This window comes from Pyxicephalus adspersus, chromosome 6 (assembly GCF_032062135.1).
Source record: "Pyxicephalus adspersus chromosome 6, UCB_Pads_2.0, whole genome shotgun sequence".
In the NCBI taxonomy this organism is placed as follows: domain Eukaryota; kingdom Metazoa; phylum Chordata; class Amphibia; order Anura; family Pyxicephalidae; genus Pyxicephalus; species Pyxicephalus adspersus.
The window spans coordinates 8,985,234-9,012,920 of NC_092863.1; the positions used below are offsets into that span (position 1 = coordinate 8,985,234).

The 27,687-nt window shown below is 37.9% G+C and overlaps 1 protein-coding gene across 1 annotated transcript in view; it reads right to left on the reverse strand.

Annotated features, from left to right (window-relative positions):
* The window catches only part of CDH4 (cadherin 4), a 382,192-nt gene that overhangs the window by 28,535 nt on the left and 325,970 nt on the right, over nt 1–27,687 (reverse strand). Inside the window, exons 8-13 of the mRNA XM_072413664.1 lie at nt 19,185–19,322; nt 13,504–13,689; nt 12,832–13,085; nt 9,005–9,147; nt 2,340–2,573; nt 1,146–1,379 (exon numbers count right to left, since the gene is read on the reverse strand). Of these exons, the coding sequence (XP_072269765.1) occupies nt 1,146–1,379; nt 2,340–2,573; nt 9,005–9,147; nt 12,832–13,085; nt 13,504–13,689; nt 19,185–19,322 (1,189 nt within the window). The remainder of the gene's footprint in view (nt 1–1,145; nt 1,380–2,339; nt 2,574–9,004; nt 9,148–12,831; nt 13,086–13,503; nt 13,690–19,184; nt 19,323–27,687) is intronic.

Here is a 27,687-nt window from a genome sequence, read left to right on the forward strand (position 1 = left end):
ATGCTAATGAAAAATGTTTTGGCTAGACTTACACTAACTAACTTTAATTTCTTCAAAAATGGCAGCCATGGTTATTTTTTTTAAAATATTTTGTTTGTTTTGAGAAGATTTATGTGATCAGTTTTTGTAATATTAATTGATTGGTTTAGTGTTGTGCAGAGTGCCATGTACAAAATCATTTACAGCCTTCTTTTAGTTTATATGAGAATACCATGCAGGGATCAGCAGACTTCAAGGACAACCTTATTGTAGCACCAAATCATTGGAAAATCTCAAAGTAACAGAATCAAATTTAAAGGTCTCGGTGTGCACAATAAAATGTTTATAAGAAGCCACTGTGTTTTATAATAAAGCCATGATACTGTGTGTCTTTTTTTAAAGCAAACAAAATTCCCTGAAGCAAAAGACTAAAACAGTGAATGCTTTCAAAGTGGCTCAGCATCAGCCCACAATGAAAGAACATCTCCCAATTACCCTTCAAACAGAATTAACTTCATGTGATGCTCAGCTCCTGGATTTTAAACAAACATGAAAGTTAAACGTATGCAGAAATAACACAACGCACAGGCTCAGTGATTATTCTCTGTTGCACTCCATGCTAATGATTCCTCTTGATTATGGTCACCTTGCTGCCAGTGCAGAGTGATTGGAATAATTTTGGGTATAAACGGCAATGTCATGACATTGTGTGCTCCATTGAGGGGAAAACAAAGTGCAGGCAAGAGGCCTGGAGAGGTGCTGACATTGTAAGTGCCGTATTTCCCAATGAAAGATGGAGATGGGAATAAATTCAAAGTCCAGACAAAACGGTCTCCGTCCTGACTACTTAGTGTGGAAGTGATGCGTGAACCACGAAACTGAATAAACAGATTCACAAATCTATTTATTGGCAGGGAAAAGGATTAGATATATGGTGTACATATTATATGGTTTTTGTGTGTCATGTTTAAAAGCAACTTGTCAGGTAAAAAAAAAATAGGCTTCTAGTTCTAGGCCTAACATGCCAGCATGCGCAAATTAAGTGCTGGGATTTGTATGTATGCACCTGCTGTGTTCCAGTCATTGTATTTTCCTACTAATAATACAAAGATTGTAATAAAATGCAAAAAAAAGTAATAAAACTTATAACAAATACGTCTACTTACATAACAAGATGATGATACAGATGAGGATGGCTATAATAGCTCCTGTACCCAGTCGCGTTGCAGCCACGGCTCCAATTGTGGTACAATCTCCATTCTCATCACAGGGACAAACTTTCACTCTAATAATTGACGTATTATAGAGAGGGGGGTTTCCTGAGTCCGTCACAATAATGGGAACTTCGTACACGCCCGACTCCAAGTAACCAATCTGTAGACTCAGCCTTGCATAATTACCTGCAGAGACCACAAGGTGGTGCCATGACAAAACAAGTCACATTCAATGAATTGTCAAAATTCTCCCTATTGGTACCTGGTGTGAAATGTTTTGTAATATACTGAACCGAATAAAGGTTAATGAATCTTTTCTATGCGCCATATAATTACAACTGCAATTCTTAGCTTTCTTCGGCTAGAACCTAAAGTATGTGTCCAAATTCGTTTTGTGACCTGTCGTTCAGCTTTTAATTAAATACTTTTTTTTAAGTGCTTAAGAGTGATCAGCAAATTAATTTTATCTGTGCTAAAGTGTATAATGGGTAACTTCTAGGCACTCAGACAATATGCAGCCATATTCTCTAAGGACAGAACACGTCCTTTAAAACTTTAAAAATTTCAAATTGATAAAACGGCTGCAAAAGTAACAACTGCTGGTGTTTAAGTTTTGGATGTTGGAGTGGATTATATAAACTGTTTTCTGTCTTTGAGTGAAAATTCAGCCTGGAGTGTTGGACACAGCTTTATAACATTGATATATCAAGAAAAAAAAAACACAAAAAAAAAATAGTCTTTTGCAGGATAATCCAATTATAATAATATGAATAATATTAATACAAATATTTCCTGAAAAGCTTGGCACTCAACTTTTCATAAAAAAGCTTCTCATTTCAGCAGGTCCTAAAGATGTAAATGCAAAAGGGAGTTGTATAAACTCTGCCACTCTTAGCATCTCATACTGGTTTTGCTGATATACTTTCTCCATGAACAGTAGCTCATGCGGGTATGCGGGGGATGTAGGGATGCGTTGTTGCATTTATCAGACATGCTGTGCAGAAGAGGAGTGGTAACAACAAAGGAAAATAAGTACTACAGGGGGATTTTGTTTAGGAGGAATCTAAATATATAAACAATACTTTCATAATTCTTCTTTAACATATTGATTTTACACAGCATCTCAGTATATCATGGTATTCATACCATTGATCCTTGTAATGGTCCAGTTCCTCCTAATAGTGGAGGGTACGGTTGGCAGTTCAAACACAAATGGGTCTCCGCTTGGTTTTCGGTCCATGTCAGTGGCAGTAATGTTGATACCGTTAGAATTAAGCCTCTCGCAGATCTGGGCCTCTTTTGGAGTGAGCTCAGGAGCATTGTCATTAATGTCAATCAGCTGAATCTGCAATGTCCCAGTTCCACTGGCAGGGGGCACTCCTGCAGGGTGTGAAAAAACATGGCAATCATTGTTTTGTGATGCCGCCTAATTATCTATTTTCCACAAAATTTAAGAAACAATCTTTGTCCAATGAAAGAGCTATATATATTCATAAAACAATATTGTAAAATAATTTATTTATATTTTTTTCCAGGAACACAATAGTAATGTCCTTAATTACAGAAACGAAACCCTAAAACACTAGCTTTTGTTTACAATAATCTTCACACTTCTTTAATTTTAGTTACATATGTAATACCTTATGATGAAATGTTGGCACAGTTTTCTCCCAGTTTTCTTCACAGCATTGCACATTGCAGTCAACAGAAGCTCACTACATCAGTAAGAAACACTGCATGGTTCTGTCGCTGTATTATATCACACCATACAGTTCTATAGGTAAATGCTGAACATTTGTGTTACACACATTACTCAGCATGTGACCACAACACTAAATGACATCACAGCAGCCACTTAGGATACATGGAGCATAATGCAGCAGAAGAAAGCTGCCAATTTCACCCGTGTTGGTACAATGCTGACTCAACAGGAAATCAAGCTAAAACAAACAAAAATCCAAGGAACAGAGAACGCTGGGGTTTTCTAGGCAAAAATTAGATTTTAATAATTATCAATAGGATAAATAATCAATATTAAAGGAAAACACACTTTCAAACAACAATGGTAGTATAACCCTATTCAAATTACCATGGGGATGGTGCCTGTCATCTACACATTAACATCTAAGTTAATTCCATGAAGATGGAATGTCTCAATCTGACGCATTTTGCTGAATGGCTTCTTCAGAGGATACATTGAGAGGGTAATAGGACTATAAGATAAACAATGTAGTATATCAACAAAAGATTATGCAAGGAGTTTAAGTAATAGGAAGAGTGTAAGGTGTACTAACCAGAGTGACACTGTCAAATTACAAATAAGGTAGGCTAATCAAAAGTGCCAATGTTAAAGTCCAAATGAATTACATGCACATATCTGAAATAGAGCATATACAGAAATGGTGAGGAGGATATGTTGGTTGATTATAATCATTGAAATCATCAAAATATAAAAAATGGACATAACCTAATGAGTTGTTAAATAGTCCAATAAAATGGTGTGTTTTCTCAAAATATAGCAACAATTAAAAAGTGTAAATCATCCATGTTTATATGGATCCAAGTCATGTGAGTATGTTGTAGTAATGTAGTAAGGGTAGGTCACTGATACAATGAAATAGGTGTGAAGATTTGAGATTACTCACTTTTAGTTGATGGAAGATTTTCAAATAAAAAGAGATAGAGTTTCTCCATGAATAGGAGGAGTCTGGTGTTCATAGGTATACTAAAGTATAGGTGAATAGAATATACTAAGTGATAAACGTATAATTGGTAATGAAAGAAGGATTGCGTTTAAAGAAGTTGATAAATGTAGTATCCGATCAAGGGGTATTATAATCACATACCTAAATTTAGTAGGTTTGTAAGAGGATAAATACATATCAAATGTTTTTATTTGAAGAAAGTACAAATAAGAGTAAAAAGAAAAAAATATATAAAATTCTAGTATCAGAGGAGACCAAATAGTGTATGCTTAGATAGAAGGAATTCAGTAATATATGGATGGATAGTTTCAGTTTAGATTGTATTACCTCTGGTAGGATAACATACCTGTATCAGTTTTCATGTAGGGACCAAACACAATTATGACCCCTATGACTTGAATTTCTATGGATTAGAACATATTCTGCCAAACCCAAGCAATCTTCAAGCAATCATTAAACCAAGACTAAAGGATGTCCTTAGTTTCAAACCATTCTTTCTGGGTACATAAACACCCAAGAACAATATCTTACAAAATATTTACCAACAAATGATTTATAATATTTGCTTAAAGGAAATAATCATTCTTCCTGCTACATCCCTTTCTAACACAAGGAACCTCTATAATAATTGAAAAATAGTAACGCCCCTTCCCTCCCTGTTTTTGTCCTTTTCCCCCTTTTTTGATAGAAACATTTTCGTATACTTTCTGGGGTTTTTTTCTAGTTACAATTTTGATTTATATGATGATTATTATATTTGCTAATCATTAAATATATGAGCATTATAATGTTGTGTGTATATATATATATATATAGTAGACTTACCCATAGATCTGTTTTCTTGATATATGCATTGATGCTTATTGCAGTAATATATAAACCCATGATATTATTACACTTAAGCACAGGTCCACTACATTACATATTACACTTACCCACAGGTTCATATTTCCCCCCTTTTTTTCCATTTATCTGCATTTATATATCAATAGACACAGAATAATTTGGTTGTACCTATTAACCCTTGTCAGGGTTCTACAGATCTGTATATAGAAGACAATGATTTAACTTTAGTATTTTGCTATGTTCCCTTTAATCCATGTTTACATCGATCTTCCATTAAGTTTATCAAGACCTTAAAGTACTTTCACTTACTACCTCCTGGTCTTACCACTAAAATACATTCTTACAACCATATTTTTTCACATACTTTTAAGGATACAAGCACAACATGAACAATCTCCCCGCCACTTCACTATAATCATTCCAACAACCTGCTACTATCATGCTCTTCTATCATCCCGCATATCTATCCCTCTTCCCCCCTCTCTCGTTTCTAGGCATGCTAGCAGGGCACCAGGCGCCTCTGACTGGCGGTGATATTTGCTTAAGCCATGTGCTGCATCTACCTGCAGAGCATTGCACAGCAGCTCTCTCCCCCATTTGATCCACAGCTTTGGTCAGGGATCATTGAGCCGCCCATTCAGAGCTGTTTAATAGAGTGTCGATTCTGGGGGGAGGCAGTACGACCTCTAATTCTACTCGCACACACCCACCCCAGACCCGCGTATGCACAATTTTCACGCACATGCCCTAACACCGCTATGACGGCAATCCCTTGCAGGTGTTTTTACAGCTTTAGCCTCCCACTGCCTGCACAATCACTGCTGGCCTGTCAGCATGTCACACTGTGGCTTGAAACACACTTTTTGGTATCCAGAGGTAAGCTAAGTTTATTACAATAACTTTATTCTCTCTCCTAACCAATAATAATTCATTTATATCTCCCAATAATTTTTGATTAAACTATCCATCCATATACTATTGAATTCTCTATATCTAAGCATATACTATTTGGTCTCCTCTGATCCTAGACTTTTATATATTTTTTTCTTTTTATCCTTACTTTTCCTTTTTTTAATAAAAAACATTTAATAAGTATGTATCCTCTTTACAAACCTACTATATTTAGGTATGTGATTATGGTACCCCTTGATCCAATATTTCCTGGTTTCCTGGTATTTTTTCATCCTCGGTACCAAATGTATCAACTTCTTTAAACACAATCCTTCTTCATTACCAATTATACTTTATTACTTACTATATTCTACTCACCTATACTTTAGTATACCTATGAACACCAGACTCCTACTATTCATGGAGAAACTCTTTCTCTTTTTATTTGAAAATCTTCCATCAACTAAAAGTGATTATTGAGATATAGAGATAAGAGATATGATCTTCACACCTATTTCATTGCATCAGTAACCTACCCTTACTACATTACTACAATATACTTACATGATAAGGATCCCTATAAACATGGATTCTTTAGACATTCTAATTGTTGCTATATTTTCAGAAAACACACTATTTAATCAGGCCATTTACCAACTCATTATGCTATATCCATTTTTATATTTGTGCATGTAATTCATTTGGACTTTAACATTGTCACTTTTGATTAACCTTATTTGTAATTTGACAGTGTCACTCTGGTTAGTACACCTTATACTCACCTATTACCGTATTTTTCGCCGTATAAGACGCTCCCAATTTTAAAGGAGGAAAATCTAGAAAAAAAAATTCTGAAAGATTATTCCCCTTCTGATCACTCATGTGCCATTCATACCGGTTTTCCCCTTCTGATCACTCATGTGCCAGTCAAATTCCCTTTCTGATCACTCTATGCCTTTCAAATTCCCTTTCTGATCACTCTATGCCTTTCAAATTCCCTTTCTGATCACTCTGTGTCATTCAAAATTCCTTTCTGATCACTCTGTCATTCAAATTCCCTTCTGATCACTCTGTGCTTTTTTTCCACTATACGGCAGTTAGGACAGGGAACAGCAGGTGGTGCTGTGCCGGCTTCTTTCGCTCTGCTTTACAGACAGGAGACACAATGCTGGCAGAGGAGAGAAGAGACAGACGCTGCATGCAGCCAGAGACACACGCAGGATCGGGTATCGGGTGAGTATAATATTTTAATTATTTTATCACACCTTTGTCGTATAGGACGCACTAACTTCCCCCCCCAGTTTTGGGGAAGAAAAAGTGCGTCTTATACGGCAAAAAATATGGTACTTCAACTCTTTGCATAATATTTTGTTGATATACTACATTGTTTTATCTTATAGTCATATTACACTCTCAATGTATCCCCTGAAGAAGCGTGACAAGCGTCGGGATTGAAACGTTCTCGCTTTATGGAATTTTCTTGGTGTTTATGTGTAGATGACAGGGACCATACATGATAATCTGAATGGGGTTATACTACCATTGTTGTTTGAAAATACTTGAGTTTGTTTCCCTTTGCTATTGATAGTTTATCCTATTGATAGTTAATACAATCTCATTTTTGCACATAAATCCCCAGCTTTCTCTGTTTTTTGAATTTTCGATCTCAAAATTTTGGGCCGGGATTCATAACCTAATTACTAGAAAAAGGGTGTAACACTATTACTCCCCTTAATAGAAACAAAATTCACATTTTGGGAAAACTCTGAATGTTGGATATGATGTGAGGCATACATGTTTAAACATTCGAAATAGTGTACAGTTGGACTTTAGGAGTATTCAGCTCTTTCTTTTTCTCATCAGACATTCCAGATTCACTGGAGGTTTTATTTAGACTTTGACTGCATCTTGCCCTCTACTCAGGAGCCAAGAGGTCTGTGACCCGCCGGATTATAAAGATGATAAAACATTGATCACTTGTTACTTAGTAAGCATCAGATGCTCATGCATAAAAAACAACCAGTTCCTGTCAATATATGAATAGAAATACCAGACAAAAAGACAAATAAAATCCTTTTAGGCAATTATAACAGCTAAAAGTCCCTTTTCCCAGAATCCAGTCCTTGGTTCTGTCAGAAACACCAATTCGGTATAGCTGTTTCAACATTTACAAGGTTTAATATATTTTCTGAGCTGGCTGTTATGCATCTATACATTCTTCTAGTATTGCTTGTATTTATATTTACATTCATCCAGTGCCTAAAACAAGGGAATACTGGTATGCAAGAAACATTTAGAGGAGCTGCAGACCTGCATCACCCACACAGCTCACTACCTCCTCACAATAAAATCATACCTACTGTATAATGTATGAAATATGCGGCATTGCTTGGGTATAATTCCCATTTTTATCTATGGAAAGAAATAAACAGAACAGATAGCATATTACCTTTACCTAGAATTTGCAATTCATCCCCCTGTGATGCTGGTCAGTTGACCAAACTCTTTAGCATGAAAACAGCTTTCTTTTCACAGAAGGTATAGACCATTGAAACAGAACCTCATCATGAAGATTACTCTAGTTTAACTAACTAGTACATTTGTTGTTTCTTCTGTAACAAGGTTTATTGTTGTAAGACCCTGGCTTCACCAAGTTTTCACAGCATGTCCAACAAATTGTTTTCACCACCAGCCACACATGTGCAGAGCTTTGCAGTTGTGGTAAACACACAGCCAGGGAGGAGGCGGTGTCAGTGAAGTTTAGCTTAAAAGAGCCGGGGAGGTGGGCTGGCAGTAGTTCAGGTAAAGGTACACCTTTCATTAAAGTGGAGATCCCACCTTTGAGATTTAATTAGCATATGCATTTACTGGAGCAGAGGAGGTTCAGGCTATATAGTCCCAAACTGACATGGCCTATCACTTTTTAGGTAGCATGGTTTGTTATTTACTCTTATAGACTTGCTGCAAAGCAGTTAAAACTAAGGTGATGATGTGCAAAGTACAATACCACACAAGCCATTTACATTAAAACTTAGTAAAATCAGACCAGGGAACAAGAAAATCTGATTTGCTGCTGTATTCATTATTGTTCTCAGCACCTTCCTTTAAAGAAGCATGACTGTGCAGTCATTAACACAGACATTTTTTAAGCGGGGTGGGAAGAAAATGTAGGTGTGTTTCAGCCTGAATATTGTGACCCAACAGTAAACACCCCAAAAACAGCCCTGTGGTTACTGAAAAGTGCTGGGTGGTGCACCCAGCACAAAAGGGGCCGGGGAGAAAACTCCTGTATCTGCATTCTCCAGATACATTCGCAGTGTTATTTTCTTTGGTGTTATTGCCTCAATAGGTTGCAGACTGATTACTCACCATTGTCAGTGGCTAGGAATTTGGCTTCATATATGTCATCTTTCACAAAGGGCGATTCGCGGTCTAGCACAGCATTAGTAAATACCTGCCCATTTGTGGCATTGATGGCGAGCCAGTTTGCTGGGTCATACAGCTTAGAATATCTACAGGAAATAAAATACAAGGTTAGACTTTAGTGACTGTATACTTCTGTCTCCTGTTACTAAACCCCAAGGCTCCACTTTTAACAGCTTTGGCTGCCAAAGGAAAGTTGTGTTTTCTTCAGCTTGGTGCCTCGGGACAGACATTGGTCAATGCAAAGTGGCTTTTCACCTGCTACAATTGAATTTGAGCCTAGCTGGACTCAGCCCAAGAATTTTACACAGTGACGGAGCCAGCCGAGACTGCTCAGCTCTTAAAACTTCTGGCGGCTTTTGCTCTCACAGCCTCCCAAACTCATTAAGACAAGCCTTGGTTACTGATGGAACCAATTTTCTTCTAAGATTGACCTGAATGTGTACATTTAAATCTTTAGTTTCAGCATCAATAAGCTGGGGGCACTTATTGTATAGTTCATCACGCCTCCCAAGGAGGAAACAAAAACAACACAACAGGGGACAGCAAGTACTGACTCTATTTTTCAAAGCTCTGTTTCACTCTGTACAAATGACAAATTCTGCTTTTTTCTTACCTTAAATAAAACACCAGGACATACAACTTAACACAGGACTGCAACTGGTAATAAAGGACTATTGTGACTGCTAAGCAATTAGTGGAAGGATGCATACATGCTTATTATCCTCCCACTGGTGATGTAACTATGTAACATGGTTTGCTTTAAAATCACTTAATTGTAATCTATTATTGCTGACCTTTCCTTGGAAAAATGCTGGTTCCTGGCAGTCATGCTGGTCCTCTAACTCCAATGGTAATTATCAACAGGGTCACTGAACCAGGCATGCAGCAAGTAAAGTCAGTCTGAGATCAGAGTACTCCACAAAATAAATACATAAATAAATGTTGAATTATAGGACCTGATTTATTAAAGATCTCCAAGGCTAGAAAGGATACACTTTCATCAGTAAAGCTAGGAGATCCAGCAAACCTGGAATGAATCTTGTCCAGGATTCAAAACATTTGCTAGCAAATATCAAATGAGTTTGAATAAATCCATTCCCGGTTTGCTGGATTACCCAGGTGTCCCATGATAATCTATCTTCTCCAGGCTTGGAGAGCCTTAATAAATCAGACCGGTAATGTGCGGACCATATAGAGCAGTAGTAATTCCTGGCATTATTATAGTACAGTAGGTTCTTGTGAAAAGACAGACTAAATAGCAGTTCACTGACAAAGAAAAATCTGCATGATCTAGAATTACTTCTGGTAATGTGGGGGAGTGAAACTTTGTAAAAAAAAAGAGATTACCATGAAAGAGATGTGTCAGCTTGGAAAGGGGTGGTTCTTTGCAGCATTTTATTGGCAGCAAGTTTATGAAATGTCACGTTTCACACACACAGCTCTATTATAACGTCTATTGCCCGTTTTAGTAAAGTATTGCTGGAATATGCTATGAATATGGACTTGCAGAATCTGTCCTTTGATACTGAAATATGTGTGAAATATAAAGAACTAGAGAAAATGTTTTAAAACTGAACACTTTCTCATATATTATTCACAAAGGATATCCTTAATACAGGTACACTTAGCTGTTGCAAAGAAAGGTGTTCTTAAATTTTTCACCAAACCTATACACCCTCCCAGCCATCAGTCTTTTCTACAAAAAACAATAAGGAAACAAGGGAAGAATTGGGGGGAAAAGTGGCTAAAGCCCTAAAAATAACAGCCACGGGGAGAGCAAAACACCTTGTGACCATTGCAGTGCTGGAACCTGGAACAAATATGAAGAAATTGCCTTGTTAACTGAGAACATCTTTGTAAAGACATCATTATATGCTCAGAATCCACGGTAAGAGAAGCCTCCATGAGTCAATATAATCATCTTTTCTGTCAGCTGGCCAGGCCCCCAAGTGAAGGACCAGAGCCACATAATGATTGTAAAAATGTCACAAGTGAAGTGTAGGTAATTGGGCTCGCACCAGCTGGACACTATTCTCTGTCTTTGTCATAAAAAAAAAATATATAGCAGAATCCAGAGATTGAATCAATATTTTTTCCCAGTCTTCCTGTAGGTGACCCCTTTTGTCACCTTTCCCTCCTTAGAGGCCATATTACACTGGAACAGAGGGGAAAACCTAAACTTGACACATCTGTCCCCGACACAATTGAACAATGTTATAAAATCAGCAATGTAGACTTCACAAGTTACTAAGACTTGGTGCTGTGACAGAAAGGTCATCATTTTGTGGACCCATAGGATGTCATTAGAGCAATACGGCACTGGGACAACGTTCGCTAATAGATTTTATAACTTGCGCAGAGCGGATAGCCTGTGACCTTCCTAGAATTGCTCGGGTTAAGTTGCAGCAGTAAAAGCTTTGTCAATGGTGTGTGGATCTGAGAGGAGATGGCATGCTGATATTAGATTTATCTGTCCCTCAGAAGCTATGCTAGGTGCGAGAGGCAATTCAACTGTGGCAATCCTGCTGTTTAGGGTTGGTCATTATACACCAGATGAGTTGGAGAGAAAAACTGTTGTGGGCTCTAGCTGCATGAATATGGGTAGAATTCTCCTTGCCTGCCATTGTCGGGAACAGATTTGTTCAGTATTAATAGGCAAACATTATATACCACAATAATAAAAGAAGAATTAAAAGAAACATGTGAGTGGTTGCCATTACCAATGCTTGTTGATAAGTACAGTATAGAAAGCTGAAACCACCCATAACAAGAGGGCGTTTTCCCTCGACACTCTCAAGGCCTGGATTGCAATGTTTCTTGGTAAGCTATTGTTCTTTTAGTGGTTGAATCTCAACTCCTTCAAGATAACTGATATTTTTTTTACTGAAGCAAAAGTTTTTGTCTCTTACCACCTATCTACATTCACCAGTGATGATTGGTCATAATACTTGCTCTCATTGGAATATATATGGGACAGACCTTCCCCTGGGATGAAAACTACCTGCTGAAATAGTAAATCCTAAACAAGATGCTAGATTTTTTTTTTTAGCCCCCAGGAACCAATGATCCTTCCTACCAAGATTCGGCCTGTTATTTTTATAAACCAACAGTGAATAATTGTCCCAGGTGTATTTGTGACTAACTCTTTAAACCCAACCTATGACATTATGCTGTAATAGAGACAGGGAAGGAAAATGCTGCCCCTTTCCAACAATATATGCACATAAGCAGCTCTGTGTAATATAGAGAAGATTACTAATATACAGGTAAAGGGCCATGTTTATTCTGCAATATTCAGGCTGCCTGTCGCACATTTGACATTTTTTAAGGTAAAGTTTCACTATGACTACTATGAAGTCACAGTCCAAACACGTATTGTATGTTTTGACTGTCTGATCTGCCTAAATCTTTGTAATGCTTTTCAGTGAGTCTGGATTACTTGGATTAAATAGAAGTCCTTTATATCAACCTTAAAAAGACCACTTCATCACTTCATATGAGTCATCAAGGTACACATTCTGGCTCTATCATATAACTCAATCATTAATGCAGAGTGTCCACTGCTAATAATCTGTTATAAGATAAGAGGATTTGAGTTGGCTGCCCTCATGTACATGGATAATGCAAAGATAATTACAAATGTTACATAGAAGCAAGAACTTAAATACATTAACGCCAAAAAGGGTATTAAAACTAAAAAGAAATAAAAAGAGTAGAGTTCCTAATATATAAGGGTGACCAGCTCTATGTTAAAATGTCATGTCTCATACCGTAGAGCTTGCTGCAAGGAGCGGTCAGGATCCACGGCAGAAAAGGTGGTCAGTAGCCTCCCAGGCGGGTCTCCTTCCAATTGCCTGATTGGGTCATTTCGGTTGGGAAAGTATGGGGCCTCATTTACATCTACTATGGAGATTGTCACTGCAGATGTTGATTGTAGGGACATCTGGATCCCGCTGGCCAGAGGTGCTTGATTTGTCACCATAATGTTTAGTAAAAATGCCTTGTTCATTTCATAATCCACAGGCTGCAAGGGAAAGAATACATCAACACATAGTAAATGTAACTACCGGTACATCACGTTGTGGATACAGCTGATAGTCTGTAAATGTTGTCACTAGTGACTTTTAGGTACAGTTCAGCCTATTTATTATTCAATATTCACAACGAACAAACAATAATCTGTTGTGTTTTTAAATCTATTATGTTATCATTGTCAGTTCAAAAGTTGTTTCCATTCCTATTTTTCTGCAGCTTTTATTAAAATGACACCTGGTTAATGGTAAGGGTATAAAAAAATTACACAATGTGTCAACAGTGTGTACCAGTATACATATTATCTCTCCCAAAAAGAATGGTTTATAAGCAAACATGACTTCAGGACATTTCAGTCTATTTATGGATCAAAAATGAAAAATAAGGAATGATTAAAAACAAAAACTCACCTTTACTACAGTGACGATACCTTCATTGGTGACGGGGTCAGTTTTAACAGTGAAGTGACCAGCAGGATCACCACTGATGATTTTGTATATGGCATTCCAGTTGGGTGTAAATGGCTGATCCCGATCTACTACAGTCAGGTTGGCCACAACAACATCGATTCGATTCTCTGGAACTTCACCAGTGAACTGTGCAAACATAGAAAAAATGAAGAAAGTTAGCATTGCTCAGTATGACAGTGGCAGCCCAACTGCATTTAAACTCTGAACCTCTACAGATTGAAACTACTTCTACCCAGCCTGGATTACATTGGACAGCTCCCCAAATGTTGTTTCTCTCACAGACTGGGACTCAATGGCAGCCTTCAGTTTTAGCAGGCAGGTAAAGCTATGACAAGTACCAGCTTACCAAATACTGGTAAGGATTATGCTAAGCTCCACAAAACTGATCTTGGGAATGCCTTCAGTCCTTTACCCTCAACATCCTTCAAATTTTGTACAATCTCCATACAGATCATTTTTAGCAATAAGCCAGAGTAATCAATTCGCTGGTTGCATCATGCCCAATAAGCCAGCATTGTGTGTGCTGCAGCATGAACACGGTTTACATTAAGCTAAAATACAGATACAAAATCTTATATTTAAATATATTCCTGAGTAGCCTAAAATTTACATGTCCACTTTGTGAGCACCAAAAGCCTTTGCAAGCCTAGCCATTACCATGCCAAAGTAGAATGATTCCATGTCTATGCTGCACATACATGTGGATGGGATCCAGCAGTTCCACCTACTACGGGCTGGCTGCAGGAAAATACAGGTGGAGGAGGCTGATACTAGACCAGTCATCCTGCACAAAGAGATAGGTCAACAATATACAAAATAAGTGCATCTATTGATGACAGGTAATTGTGTTTTAATATTTCAGTCACTGTAGCTGGCAGGCCATGTACCGAATCCGTTGTCTGTAAAGTTGTCCATTCACTGCACCAAGCGTGACAAGGGGGAACACTCTGAGGAACAATAACCAAGTAAATGTGTTTACAAAGCAGATGAGGAAGTAAAAGCTTTTGTACACAGGCCAGCGGTTAATATTCCCTTGGTCTTTGCAAAAACTCCACAAAGAATTCTATATAGAGTAAATAAACCTTATACATTGTCATTTAATTTAGTTCTATGTTGCAGGTAATACATGTTATCCCAGCTCCCTTTTTGCATATTTTTTACTAAACAAATATCAATTTAGGGTTGTTAAGATTTGATTGTGCGGGGTCAGGAGAAAAGACTATGTGTGTGTATAGTACATGCTGATGAGAATCCTACACAAATCTTAAATGGGGTTTCCATATTGAGGAACATACAAATGCTGGAGAGATCAGTCATATAAACGGAGGGGTGGGAGAGGAGACGGCAGTTCAAACTATGCCCTTCAATCAATGTGGCACAAGTACTGCAAGAAGACAACCTTTAATAGACATGACACCTAAAAGAATCCATACAGGCACAGACAGTCTTCAGTGCCCTGCTTTTATTTCCTTTATGGTCCCTTGCCTCACAATGCCCTCTAGCTTTTGGTACTACCTCCCTCCTCTCTTGGCTTGTCTACTGGGATTCAACTTCAATGCTATTCCAGGCACTGCCTGTTATAGGGTGACAGCACCATGTCCCTAAATTTGTAAAAACTAAGATTAACCATAGTTGGACCGATGGCTGTTGTGAATTTATATAGAATATATACTAGCCTTACGTATAGTGAGAATTAACTCAAACTATAATATGCTGTTTCAAAATGACTAACTCAGCTATTTGTGTTCTTTACTTTCTGTTCCCGGAGGCGTCTTGGCCTTGCACCTGGTCAAGTGAAACCAGCTGATAAGGAGACCATAGAAGCTGTGCAAGTGGAACCAGCAGATAAGGGGACCATGGAAACCGTAACCCCCCCCAAGAAAAAAAAAAAAGTAATGAGAACAAAATATGCAACAGCAGCAAAACAAGTAAAACAATAACTTGTTGTCTTCAGGCAAACTAAAGAAAAGACCAGCTCAGAATTGGATGACCGGTGGCGCAAGGAACTGAAGAATAAAAAATAGACTCTGGTTAAAGTTTTCAGAGACTCCTTTAGACAGAGGAAGGGACAGTCCCAACCTCTATTGCCTTGTCTGTTGTGAGTTTCCCACGCGTGAATAAAACCTTGATTCTTTTACTATACCTCAGAAGTTGTCGTGAATAATTGTCAACTTACCATTGACACTGTCCTATCGGACATAAGATGAGAACTAGAATCCAAGGACTTAGCCACAGGATCCATGTGATGCATTATTTTTGGCAAATGTGATGTTCTCCTTTCAACATAGATAAGAGAATGATCAGCGCTCGTTTGCACAGAGGTTTTCCAGCATGTTCCGTCCACTAAAAACGCTCGTTATCGCCTGCACAATACTTTACAAAAACAGCTTGACTTTAGAAACTTAAAAACTAGCAGAGTGATTGCAGGCTGCGGTCTGGCTGTGACGGCACACACAAATCATTAATCTGCTCCCTGCTCCTCTCCTACTGCAAAATCCCTGATACCATCACCTTGTTAGGAAGACAAATTGGGAATTTATCCAGAATTGGATCTGCTGCGCTCCCCTGTGACTGATGTAGCCGGTGTCTGACTGACCTTTAACATCTGTTGTGCTTCACAATACCTGATCGTATCACGAATGAGCCGCCAGCGATAAGAGGAGAGCAGAACTCGTTACGCTCTGCCTGGGTTGTGCGATTACTCTCTCTGCTCTGCACTCCATTTACAACATTTCATGCGCTGCAGTGAGAGTGGATTAGCAGCACAAGCCCTGGGGACCTCATCGTCCTAAATTTCATCTGCTAGTAAAGTGTAAAGAAAAAATGGTAAGCTCTCTGGGCTAAAATGGTTCTTAACAAGGAACTGTGAAGTAATCAAAAAAACAGGATATTGTTCTGTAATAGTGTTGTAGATGGATATAACTTGTATTTGTTTTCATGGGAAGATCTTACTTTACTTCCTGTCCCAGAGATACAACAGGAAATGAGAGGAAATATCACTAGTATAAAAGCATTGTAGAAGAGAACCCTGATCTGTTTGTATGATGGCATCAGTCCAGGAGCCAGGAAATGCTCAGAGCTGAGCACCTCCAGGTTATTTCCCAGCAGGAAGAGGTTGTTAACAGATGTTCTTGATCCTCCACCCGCTCTGTAATTCTAAATGCCAACGTGGTGGTCCATATCTCTCAGATAGCAGGGTGAGCCCAGGTCCAAAGAAAGGGGGACACCTCCACAGCCACTCCCAAGCTGTTGCTTGTATAAAGTGACAGCGCTGCCATTAGGATCTGTAGTAATGCTCCCCATATAAAATGTTATTGTAGTCAGATTGTACCAGGGCTCTGTTACATGGCCAGAATGGATGCAAGCAGTGCTAAACACATCTTTAGATGATCTGGAAGCATCTTTTATAACTTAAACCATATTCATCTATAAAACTAAATTCTATGCACAGACCAAAAAGTTTGCAGCACGTCTGCTTTTATCACCAAGTTGTTGTGTGTTATATATTAAACATAATAATCCAGAAATTACATATCAAAGATATATATGAGTATGTGTGCTTTCAAGTGTTGTCTAACACTTAAAGTTTATTAAAATGTTGTTACATGGTGAGGCAAAACATCAATCAGATCAATATGAGGACAGAAAATTACAGCAGCATCGTGTAAAAGCAAGGAATGGTATTGATCCAGTGTTACATGTCAGTACCGTGTCATCGTCCATGCTACTGATTACTCACAAGGAGATTGCGTTAATTAAACATAACCAGGACATCATGCTATGACCAGCATTGCAAAGATTACAGCAACATAACTCTAAGCTTTCCCGGACTCAATTCCACTGTCCTTCCTTCTGCTACAAGTGTCTTTTAACCACAGACAGATTAAGGCACAACAAGGCCCTCGGCAGGGTAGTGGCTTTTACCATTGATAAGGATAGGCACAGGGAAGCTGGCCAATTTGCATTGTCTGTAATGGCTCAATCAGACACAAACTGTCTATAAGTGTATCCTCCCTTGTGAAGTGACAGTCGGGTCTACAGCTCTGACCGAGTGTGTCTGCATACTTACAGCAGAATTAGGAATGTTCACAATGTACATATCTCATATAGAACCTACCGTGCCCATCCAAAACACGAAAGTGCTACTGACCCACCAGAGCTGGCAGCCCTTGTTATTTGTTCTGTGCTAAACAAATGGGAACTGGAAAACCTCTTCATCTGAACACTATACATTGAATCAGCCCAACCACACTCCATATATCATATGTACAATAGGTTACAATATGTAACTATATGCTCAAACTGGCTGCATTTAAGATATAACATAAGCAGGTTTTGGGACACCACCAGGCCTTGTTATAAGGAAAATTTCTTTTTTTTTTTTACTTTCAAACAGTTTTTTCATTTACTATTATTTTCAGATTGCCATGAAATCTGAAGGCTTACACAGTAGGAACGACAGATATGGGAGTAATTGTTACTTTTGGAGGATCTAAAGGAAAACCACAATGGTCAAAAAGCAGTGATGTCAGGTGCTTAGCATTTTTTTTTTTGGAAGGTATGCAATGGAAACACCCATAGATTTCTCAGGACAGGTTAAAAAAAAGCAGGCCAGGCATCACCAGTTTATAGAGTAGATAGAAGGTGTGATAACAAAAAGAAATCACAGGCACTAAATCTGCTTCAGTAATGCATTTATTGCTTCGGCTGGTTTTGCACTTTATAAAATGTTTACCATATGGTGCAGATAATGACTGTATCAGTGTATTCATTTATGAATTTGTACAAGTTATTGCTGTGGACAAGATTGCGGTTGTTCCTCTACATTGATTTCCATATATTTCCCTAGAAAGCTGAGTTTTTAGCCCCTCTAATCTAGTTTTACACACAGAACATATTTACTAAATGGGTTCCAATATTTGCCTGTGTACAGCAGGAACGAGTGCATAATAAATCAGGATGGATTGCCAAGGTGCTGTGTGGCTCCTGTTTAGTCACTGAAGGTTGGGCTTGTGCCACCTACACGAGCAACAGACCTGTCAGTTACTAATTAATAGGAAAATATAGGAAACAGATTGAATGTAGCCAGGGGAATGTACCTTACATTGTGCTGAGATTTCATCCAAAAATGTAAAATCCATTTATGGATGCTTTTTTTCTGATCCAGCAATGGGCACATTAGTTCTCGTCATCAGGAGCTGTGCACTGCCCAGTAGGTTTTGTTGTAGAGTTTTAGCATCTAGAACAGGGCAAAATCCAAACACTCCCCTAACTGTTCCTATTCAGTACATTGTCAATACCTCTAAAACATCTCTTATAACACTATTTTACCTACAGTTCTGTGTAATCCTCACACCAGCCATAAAAAAGAATACAAAAATGAACAAACCATTAAATCCAATATTTGATTACACAACCACATTAAATGTGTGTCTTTTCTATCTGCCAAAAGTTGAACTTTATAAAACTCTGTATGGAGAGAAAAATGTAGGCTGTCACTGCTAAAAATGCTATTTTCTGGAAAGTGGTGGCAATCTTCTGGCTACAATACTGCTCTCATTAATGAATAGAAAGCTCTGATTTACTGAAATGTTGACAAAAGGCTGTATAAAATGACTCACCATTTTAGTAGTAAATTCTGGAGGGTTGTCATTGACATCTGCAACAGTTATGATGGCCGTGGCAGTGTTGGACAATCCGTGGTTTAAGTTCCCTTCCATATCTGTGGCTTGGATGACAACAGTGTACTGCTGGACTTTCTATGGAAGAAAGATGGGTCAGTATGCAGAATACATAGTTTCGGTTCAGATAATAGATTTGCCATATCTCATAAACTATTTACAGTCATTAGCTTTTGTGTTTTTGTGGCAGGACTTAGAATTGTGATGGCGATATTTCACTACTGAAATCCCATACACAAAGTCGGCACTTGGCTCCATCTTTCTAATAACCTCACAAAGTGAAAATACAGGTTTAGGGAGAGTTTGGTCTTTAAAAAAAACAATCTCTCAAAGTTTACATTTCTGCAAAGTTTCCATAGCTGACAGAATTAACGAGCGCTTCCGCTACAAAATGAAAGATAGTCCGGGAGAACAGTAGTTTCTAATCAGGAATACATCCATATCATTGGTGTGATTGCCAGGAGGAGACATTTATCATCTTCTGCAGAATTCCTTCAATAATGTAATTACCGATAAGATTGGAAAGTCAGTGCGGATAGATATTTATGCTGGAAGACTGTGCAGTCACAGGAAGCAGAGAGTAAATAATTAGTCTACGGTCGGATTAGCAGGCACATGATTCTCTAGGGCCAGGAATTAGCCCCTAATAGTGCTTATTGTAGGATTGCAGAGGCTGAAAATGAATCCTGAAATGATGTTTACTGAAGGGAGATATCTGAGATGTGCTGATGATGACATTAGCAACTTAAGATGTTTGAAGAAGCAAAGCTGGTGTCACTTGGGTGCTATGCCCCTTAACTGCCCAGTGAAAGATGGTAGACTGTGCTTTATTATTGGCCATTCATCTTAGAGATGGGCTTGGGGGTCCTGCCCATGACATGTATTGTTCATATTTCCTGCATACAAATCTGTGGATTTTCCTTCTAGTTACTTAATGTATATCAGGCAGTAAGTAAACATCTCTGCCTAAAATCTTCAGAGATAATTGATCCGCAGTACTCTCTCGACTTCTGTTTTTAATAGGTCTGTGTAGATTTCTACCGTATATAACACTGGCAACTTAGTAGCAAAGATCTAAAGTAGTTCCAAATTTCTCTGCTTGTTTTCTTTGTATCTGTATACAAAGTCATTTCTGTATCTTACTATTATATAGATCCTTATAATCTATAAAAAATCTACAACTACAAATCTGCAGTTGGTACATCTACAAGGTATAAACATATATCTACAGCTATAAATCGCTTGAAGTTTCTGTGACACAGGCCTGTCATTGACTGCAGTAAATTTTTTCTTTGTATAGCTGCCACAAAATCACTTGGTGACATAGGTCTGACTCTGGGAGTAAAGACCAGCAAAATTGTCCATACCTATGACAAAGTATACCAAATCTAAAATTCAGAAAAATAGCAATTTTTTAAATTAAGTTAATCACACTTACATGTATAGCTAAATACTTGTAAAGTAAAATCTGATTTTTTTATTTGCTTTTACATTTATATTGTGCACATAGACAAGGAATATATATCCCAGAAAGCTGGGTGGGAAGAAATTTTAGGCGGGGGTCAGTTTCTGTATTGTGACCCAACTCTTCCGTAACCACCCAAAAACAGCCGGGTGGTTACTGAAAAGTGCCGGGTGGTGCACGCGCCTAAAAGGGGATGGGGGAGAACATTGTGTACTGTATATTATGTTTTTAATGTACATCAGCAATTTTAGATAAGCTCCTGCATGACGTGACCATGTCATGAACCCATACGGTGGTCCGAACTAAACATCACACCACACTGATCACAACCTTTTCTGAAAATGTCAGCCTGTGAACACAAGCTGAGGCTAAACGGAATTCATTGTAAATCAATGTTCCTAATCCAGGTTGACTTCTCTTCCAGTGTATGTGTATGAACTAAGAGTGAACCGTGCAGTGTTTCCAATGCATGGAGTTCAGGCTGATACTGTCTGCCAACACAGCAGAAAGGGCATCTTGACATCCCACACCAAAATCCACATCTCATATTATAACCGGAAATCTAGAATTTACAATTCAACCCAAACCTGCAGAAACTGGCTACTGAGTGAATGTTACCAGAGTACAGAATGTGCAGTATGTGCCGACACTCATTATTATTGATGTCTAAACACAAGCTGCTTCACTGCAGTTTGTTTTCCTTTAAACAGCTCATAATCCTCCTTATAAAAACACTATTTGCAGTCTTTGTTCCATTTCTGGTGCTTCGTTTCTTAGTATCGTACCCAGTGGTTACTGCACCATACTGGATGAGAAGGAATAAACATGAAGTGAAAACAGACCCTGGGTTTTCACTCTGTTTCCTGCCTACAAGGTGAATAAGGAGACTTCTTCAAGGTAAACAGCACAACATGGTGTATGTGTAAGGCAGTAGAGAAAACAAAATAGTAGAGTCCATATGGACAAATATATAAAGGAAGTTTGTTTTGACCACATTTAGTATTCATGGTAACAGGTGTATGGAGCTGCATATGAATGGAAAACACAACATTAAAAAAGTAACAACATTGGGCCTGATTTATTAAACCTCTCCAAGGCTGGAGAAGATGCACTTGTATCCGTCAACATGGGTTATCCAGCAAACCTGGAATGGACCTGTTCCAAAATTGAAAATATTTTCCAACGAATAGCAAATGACTTTTAGGAAATTCATTCCAGGTTTGCTGGATCACCCAGGCTCACTGATAAAAGTATCTTAATAGCTTCATTAAATCAGGCCTATTGTGTGTGACCTGTTTTGCTTGCTTTCACTTTAAATGCACCTTCCATCCACTCTGAAAGACACTGAAACAGGTTTGCATGGGAAAATAAAACCAACTTTTGTAGCCCATCGACACACATTATAGCACAGATATTCTTGGCATACTGACATCATTATTTTTGTAGACTGCAAGAGGACCCTCTCACAGACAGCAGGGGCATCTTTAACTATATCTGAGCCCCTCCCCACCCAAAACAGACACAGAGGAATCCCTGATTGTATTAGGACTCCCCGCTGCATCCCTGACTATATCAGAAATACATGCAGATAGAATGTCACTCTGACTATATCTGGAATCCCTGAACGTAGTACCTGGATTTACAACTGGATCCGAACATCTGCAGACAGAAGTGACATCTCCAATTTTATCAGGACTCTATACAGGCTTACCTTTCCCTTTTGTCAGTGAACAGTGGAAAAGATCCTCTCATAGTAAAAACACCCATTATCACCTGCTCAGATTTCTCAATAATGTTTGGGAAAGAGAAATGGCCTACTCCTCATTGGAACAGAAGAACTCCAAAGTGGACCCAAAGTGGGTATTTTAGGTACTAGGAACAATTTAGGTCAGGGGTCTGCAACCTTTGGAGTCGGAAGAGCCAAAAATTACAATTTACAAAATTTCGAAGTTTTTAAAGAGCCGCAAAATTTTTTCTTGCCAACAATAAATAGTACTCGCATAAATAAAGTTTTTTGATAAAAAAACTAATCTATTTATTCATAAGAAAAAATATCTATTTATTCATATATAAGTAGTGTTTTTCACAACAAATTAGATATATATGGCATTATTAGATAATTACTTATTATGTAGGTAAAAAATTAAACCAATTAAACATTTACTTACAGCACGAACTTGTACTTTATTAAGGTTTATTAAATAACAATTTATAGGTACTTACACTTATAATTATTATTTTAACGCTAATTTTTAAATAATAAAAGCTATAAAATAGATAAATAATAAAATAGGTAATTTATTAAATATATATTTTAATAAAAACACTTTCGCGGTAATATCCAACAGTACTACTTTGTTTCTTTTTTGACAATTCTAATTGACTTCAAAAAAGTAGTTAGGTATCTTATTTGAAAAAAAATATGTATACCGGTAATATGTATGTTAAAAATATAATACTTATTATGTTACCTACCTTTACTTTGTTTTTTTATTGAAACAACAAACTATATGTCACAGCCAAAGCACTGGTGAAGACGCCAATTTGTCATAGAAACAAGGATCAGGGACCGATTCTATCTGTCAGCCATCTATCTATCTCTCATCCTATCTGAAACTATGTATCTGTCAGCCTCGCTTTTCACTGCACCCCTCCCCCTGTCATCCCACTGCACCCCTCCCCCTGTCATCAGTCCGTCGGAAGCTCGGAATGACTCGTGAGCTTTCGACAGACTGAGGACAGTGACTCGTGTCACGGGGGAGGGGTGCAGTGAAAAGCGAGGCTGACAGATAGATACCGTATTTTTCGCAGTATAAGACGCTCCGGAATATAAGACGCACCCAATTTTAAAGGAGGAAAATCTAGAAAAAAAAAAGATTCTGAAAGATTATTCCCCTTCTGATCACTCATGTGACATTCATACCGGTATTACCCTTCTGATCACTCATGTGCCTTTCAAACTCCCTTTCTGATCACTCTGTGTCATTCAAAATTCCCTTCTGATCACTCTGTGTCATTCAAAATTCCCTTCTGATCACTCTGTCATTCAAATTCCCCTTCTGATCACTCTGTCATTCAAATTCCCCTTATGATCACTCTGTGCTTTTTTTCCACTGTACGGCAGTTAGGACAGGGAACAGCAGGTGGCGCTGTGCCGGCTTCTTTCGCTCTGCTTTACAGACAGAAGACACGATGCAGGCAGAGGAGAGGAGAACACACGCTGCTGCAGCCAGAGACACACGCAGGATCGGGTATCGGGTGAGTATATTTTTTAAATTATTTTATAACACATTTGTCATATAGGACGCACTAACTTTTCCTCCCCAGTTTTGGGGAAGAAAAAGTGTGTCTTATACGGCAAAAAATACGGTAGTTTCCCATAGGATGAGAGAAAGAGCCGCAGCTTCCCATCCAAAGAGCCGCAGGTTGCCGACCCCCGATTTAGGTTAAAAAAATGTATTCCCAAATATTTAAAATCATAGTAACACAATCAACATACCATAAAATCAAATTCACAAAGGGGCCATAAAGGTCACTAGACAAATTGCTACTTCTACTAGAGATTAAGCATTCGTCTCACAAACCTACAAGTAAGTGGGTAGGAGAAACTCAATGCGTTTCACAGAACTGGTCTGCTTCCTCAGTAGTGCTGATAGTTTGGTGGTATGGTAGTATACATCTAAAAAAGGGACATTGTATATATACTTTTTTAAAAAAATAAGCGTATATACATATAAATATACGCACACCTAAGTGCTACAATTATTGGTTCTAGTGCAAACTTTATTAATGTTTAACCACTTTGAGACCATTCATGCACACACAGGGAAATGCTGTTTCTCTATGTGAACAAGCCAGGTTTGTGTGAGAGTGAGCTGTGAGTAGGAGAAACTTTGGATACGACACACATCACTGTTGTCTGACTGTGTAATAGATTTAAAAATACACATTGCTGTACAAATCTGATAAAAGATTTTGTTTGTCATGCAAGAGATACCCACTATGACACCAAAATCTCTTGGTTTTCATTTTTTAATAAATTGACTCAGAGGCCATCAGATATTCCATTAGGACCCCAAAGCAAAAGATGACTGGCTAATTACTTTAATCACATTTAACAATGAAGGTGTTAAATCACACATAATGGTGCTATGTAATGGGTGAACACAAATGCATTTTATGCTAAAAGGTGCTTAATCCAAGAACTCCAGAGAGCTACACAGCATGAAAAGCATCTGAGCATTTATTTGCTGTATGATGCTATTATCTGTAACTAATCTCTCCATTGCCTTTCTGTGTTTACTCTTCACTGACTACATACTTTTTTGAAAGGGAACACATGGTCCCCCAACACAAAACCATAAATACGTGCAAAAGACATGGCCAAATAACTGTTGTAAGTGTCACAGATACACAGGTCCTCCATTTATAACTATCTAGCACTAATAATAGAAATTGTTTTTACAACAGGTCCTTGATTGACTGGCATTGTTCATTGGTACTTGAAGACTCTCATGGTCAAGTAAGAAATATCTTGTCTTTGTGTAGTGTATAGAATTGTGTCCTAAAACTAAATTTACACTCTAATTCTTTGTCTTCAGATAAATGAAATGCAATAGCCCGATACATTATTTTCTTTGGAAAGAATAGTATGCTGAAGGTTGACAACTATCTCTTCCTGGCAGGAGTAGCTTGTAAACTTACATTTTTATTTATAAAAAACCCTAATATTGCTTTGCTTTGATTAGCCAAAACCATAAAACTGCGTGGCAAACAGGTCAAAGTGTGGATTCCACAAGACCTCCAAAAGTGTCTGTGAAAGCTAGCCTCTATCCATCTGCATCCCAGAGCCTTCGGTGCCCATGATCCAGAATCTAATTCACCAACTGCCCTTCCCTAAACTACATTGAAGAAGGTTCTAACCAAGGCATACCAGAAACATGTACAAGACCTGCCATTTTAGAACTAAATTCCTCTGAATGTGTTGTCTAGCGATCACAATTACCTTCAGTCAATTTGCAAGAAATATGCAATAAGGTGCAAGGAAAAGGTAAAAACAAACAAACATGATTTTTCTTGCACATGATTGGATAACTGAAGTTACGAGAGTTTTACCTCACTTTAATTCAATAGGATAAGTAAATTATTCATTGCAGAGTTTTAATTATCTTTGTTAAGTGAATATCTTAAACTTGTATAGTAAACCAACCACCTTATTCCTAAATGTCTCATTTAGGGTGTTTGGAACATGAAAGCTTTTTCCTATAGAAAACCAATATTCTTTTCAATATCAAAAGGTTAAAGTGGTGGACATAGATCATTTTAAAGGTCAAGTAGGATTTTAGAAGCAGTGGTATAATATATCGAAGAAACCCAAAATAATTTCTTATCCTGTATATTTACTGGCTGTTCCCCCAGAGATCGTAGAAGCTTGTAAAGGGTGATAATTGTATGCTGTTTCAATCACACTAAATATTCTCTATGCATCAGTGGCAACAGCAATGTGTCTTTGTGGTGTTCACAGCATGAACACTGCCACCCAAATCAGAATTTGATGAATAAATTAATTAAAGCAGATAATGTGCGATAATGATGTTCATTAGCAAGAGGACCAAGTCCGAGTCCTCTCTACCTTTTGTAGTGATTATGTGCTGACACACAGCTTGCTTCAAATGAATATAAGTGTCGCTGCTCAGAGTTTTGGAGCACGGAGGTGTCAAGGGAAGGAGGCTATTCATTTACATGGGTAATGTGAGTCTATAAAGACACAATCAGATTCTTCCATGTTGAATTGAAGCCAAGAATTGTCTAGATGAGACCCTGATATCATTTGGTGCCATCAGATCAGATGGTTGCACGATAGACAAAAAGTTCTAAGAGGCTGTCAAACCATCGAATACGTTTTTGAATTAATTCTTTTCCAACTCTACTGAACTTTATTAAGTCATTAAAGAACCTCACAGTGGACAAATTACTTCTCTATTTCTCTGTACTCCTATTAATAAACAAAATTTTCCTAGGCAGGTAATTCATAAAGAAATTAGTAAATGTATCTAACACACACAGCTAACTTCATGTAATGTCAGAGAGGAAGGGGGCCTTTTCATAATTCTTTGTTAAAGAATGTGGTATTCTGGACCCCCTCTAATTATTGCTCAAATGATTAATGCTATGCCATAGTAACACAGTCTCTATGGGAAGGATCAGTAATGTAGCATATGAATTCTTCCTGAACGTCCATCAAAACTCTTTAATAGAGGCTCAATATATACCGTATATACTCGAGTATAAGCCGGGTACCTATTTTTACCTTGGAAAACAGGAAAAATTGACTTGAGTATAAGCCGAGGTTGGTAAATACTGTAGCTACTGGCAAGTTTCAATATTCAAAATAAATACCAATAAAATTACATTAACTGAGGCATCAGTGTGGTTTATGTTTTTAAATATTTATTTCAATATTACTATATTGATATTATGATCTTTAATAAGAAATGGTATGGTAACAATGATTGCGCAGAGTGGTGGGCGATGACATCTGCCTAATATCTGCTACATCACTGCATAAATAATATGAAAAATGAAAGGCTCCATGGAAAATAACTTCATCACTCACTGCATTTACTGCACTTATCAAAAGAACTGCTTTCTTAAAGGCTGAAGAATATTAATATAAGATTAAATCTTTCTTCTATTAGACAAATACTTCTGTGATGGCCCACATATATATAACTTTGCTATATTTTTTTTATTGCAAATTCAACAGTGTGAATCCTAATCCAATATGTAAATGCAATGTGAATCCTAATGCAATATGCACGGAGCCCAGATTCAGTGTGGGCTCCGTACAGCGCCTACACGGTGTTGTGATGTGGGCGCAGCTTGTACGGGTCTCACACCCGAGACCCGCCCAAGCTGCGGCCCATTCAGTGATGTTAGGGATTCCCTCTTCGGCAGAGGAACACCAGTCTCGTCGGT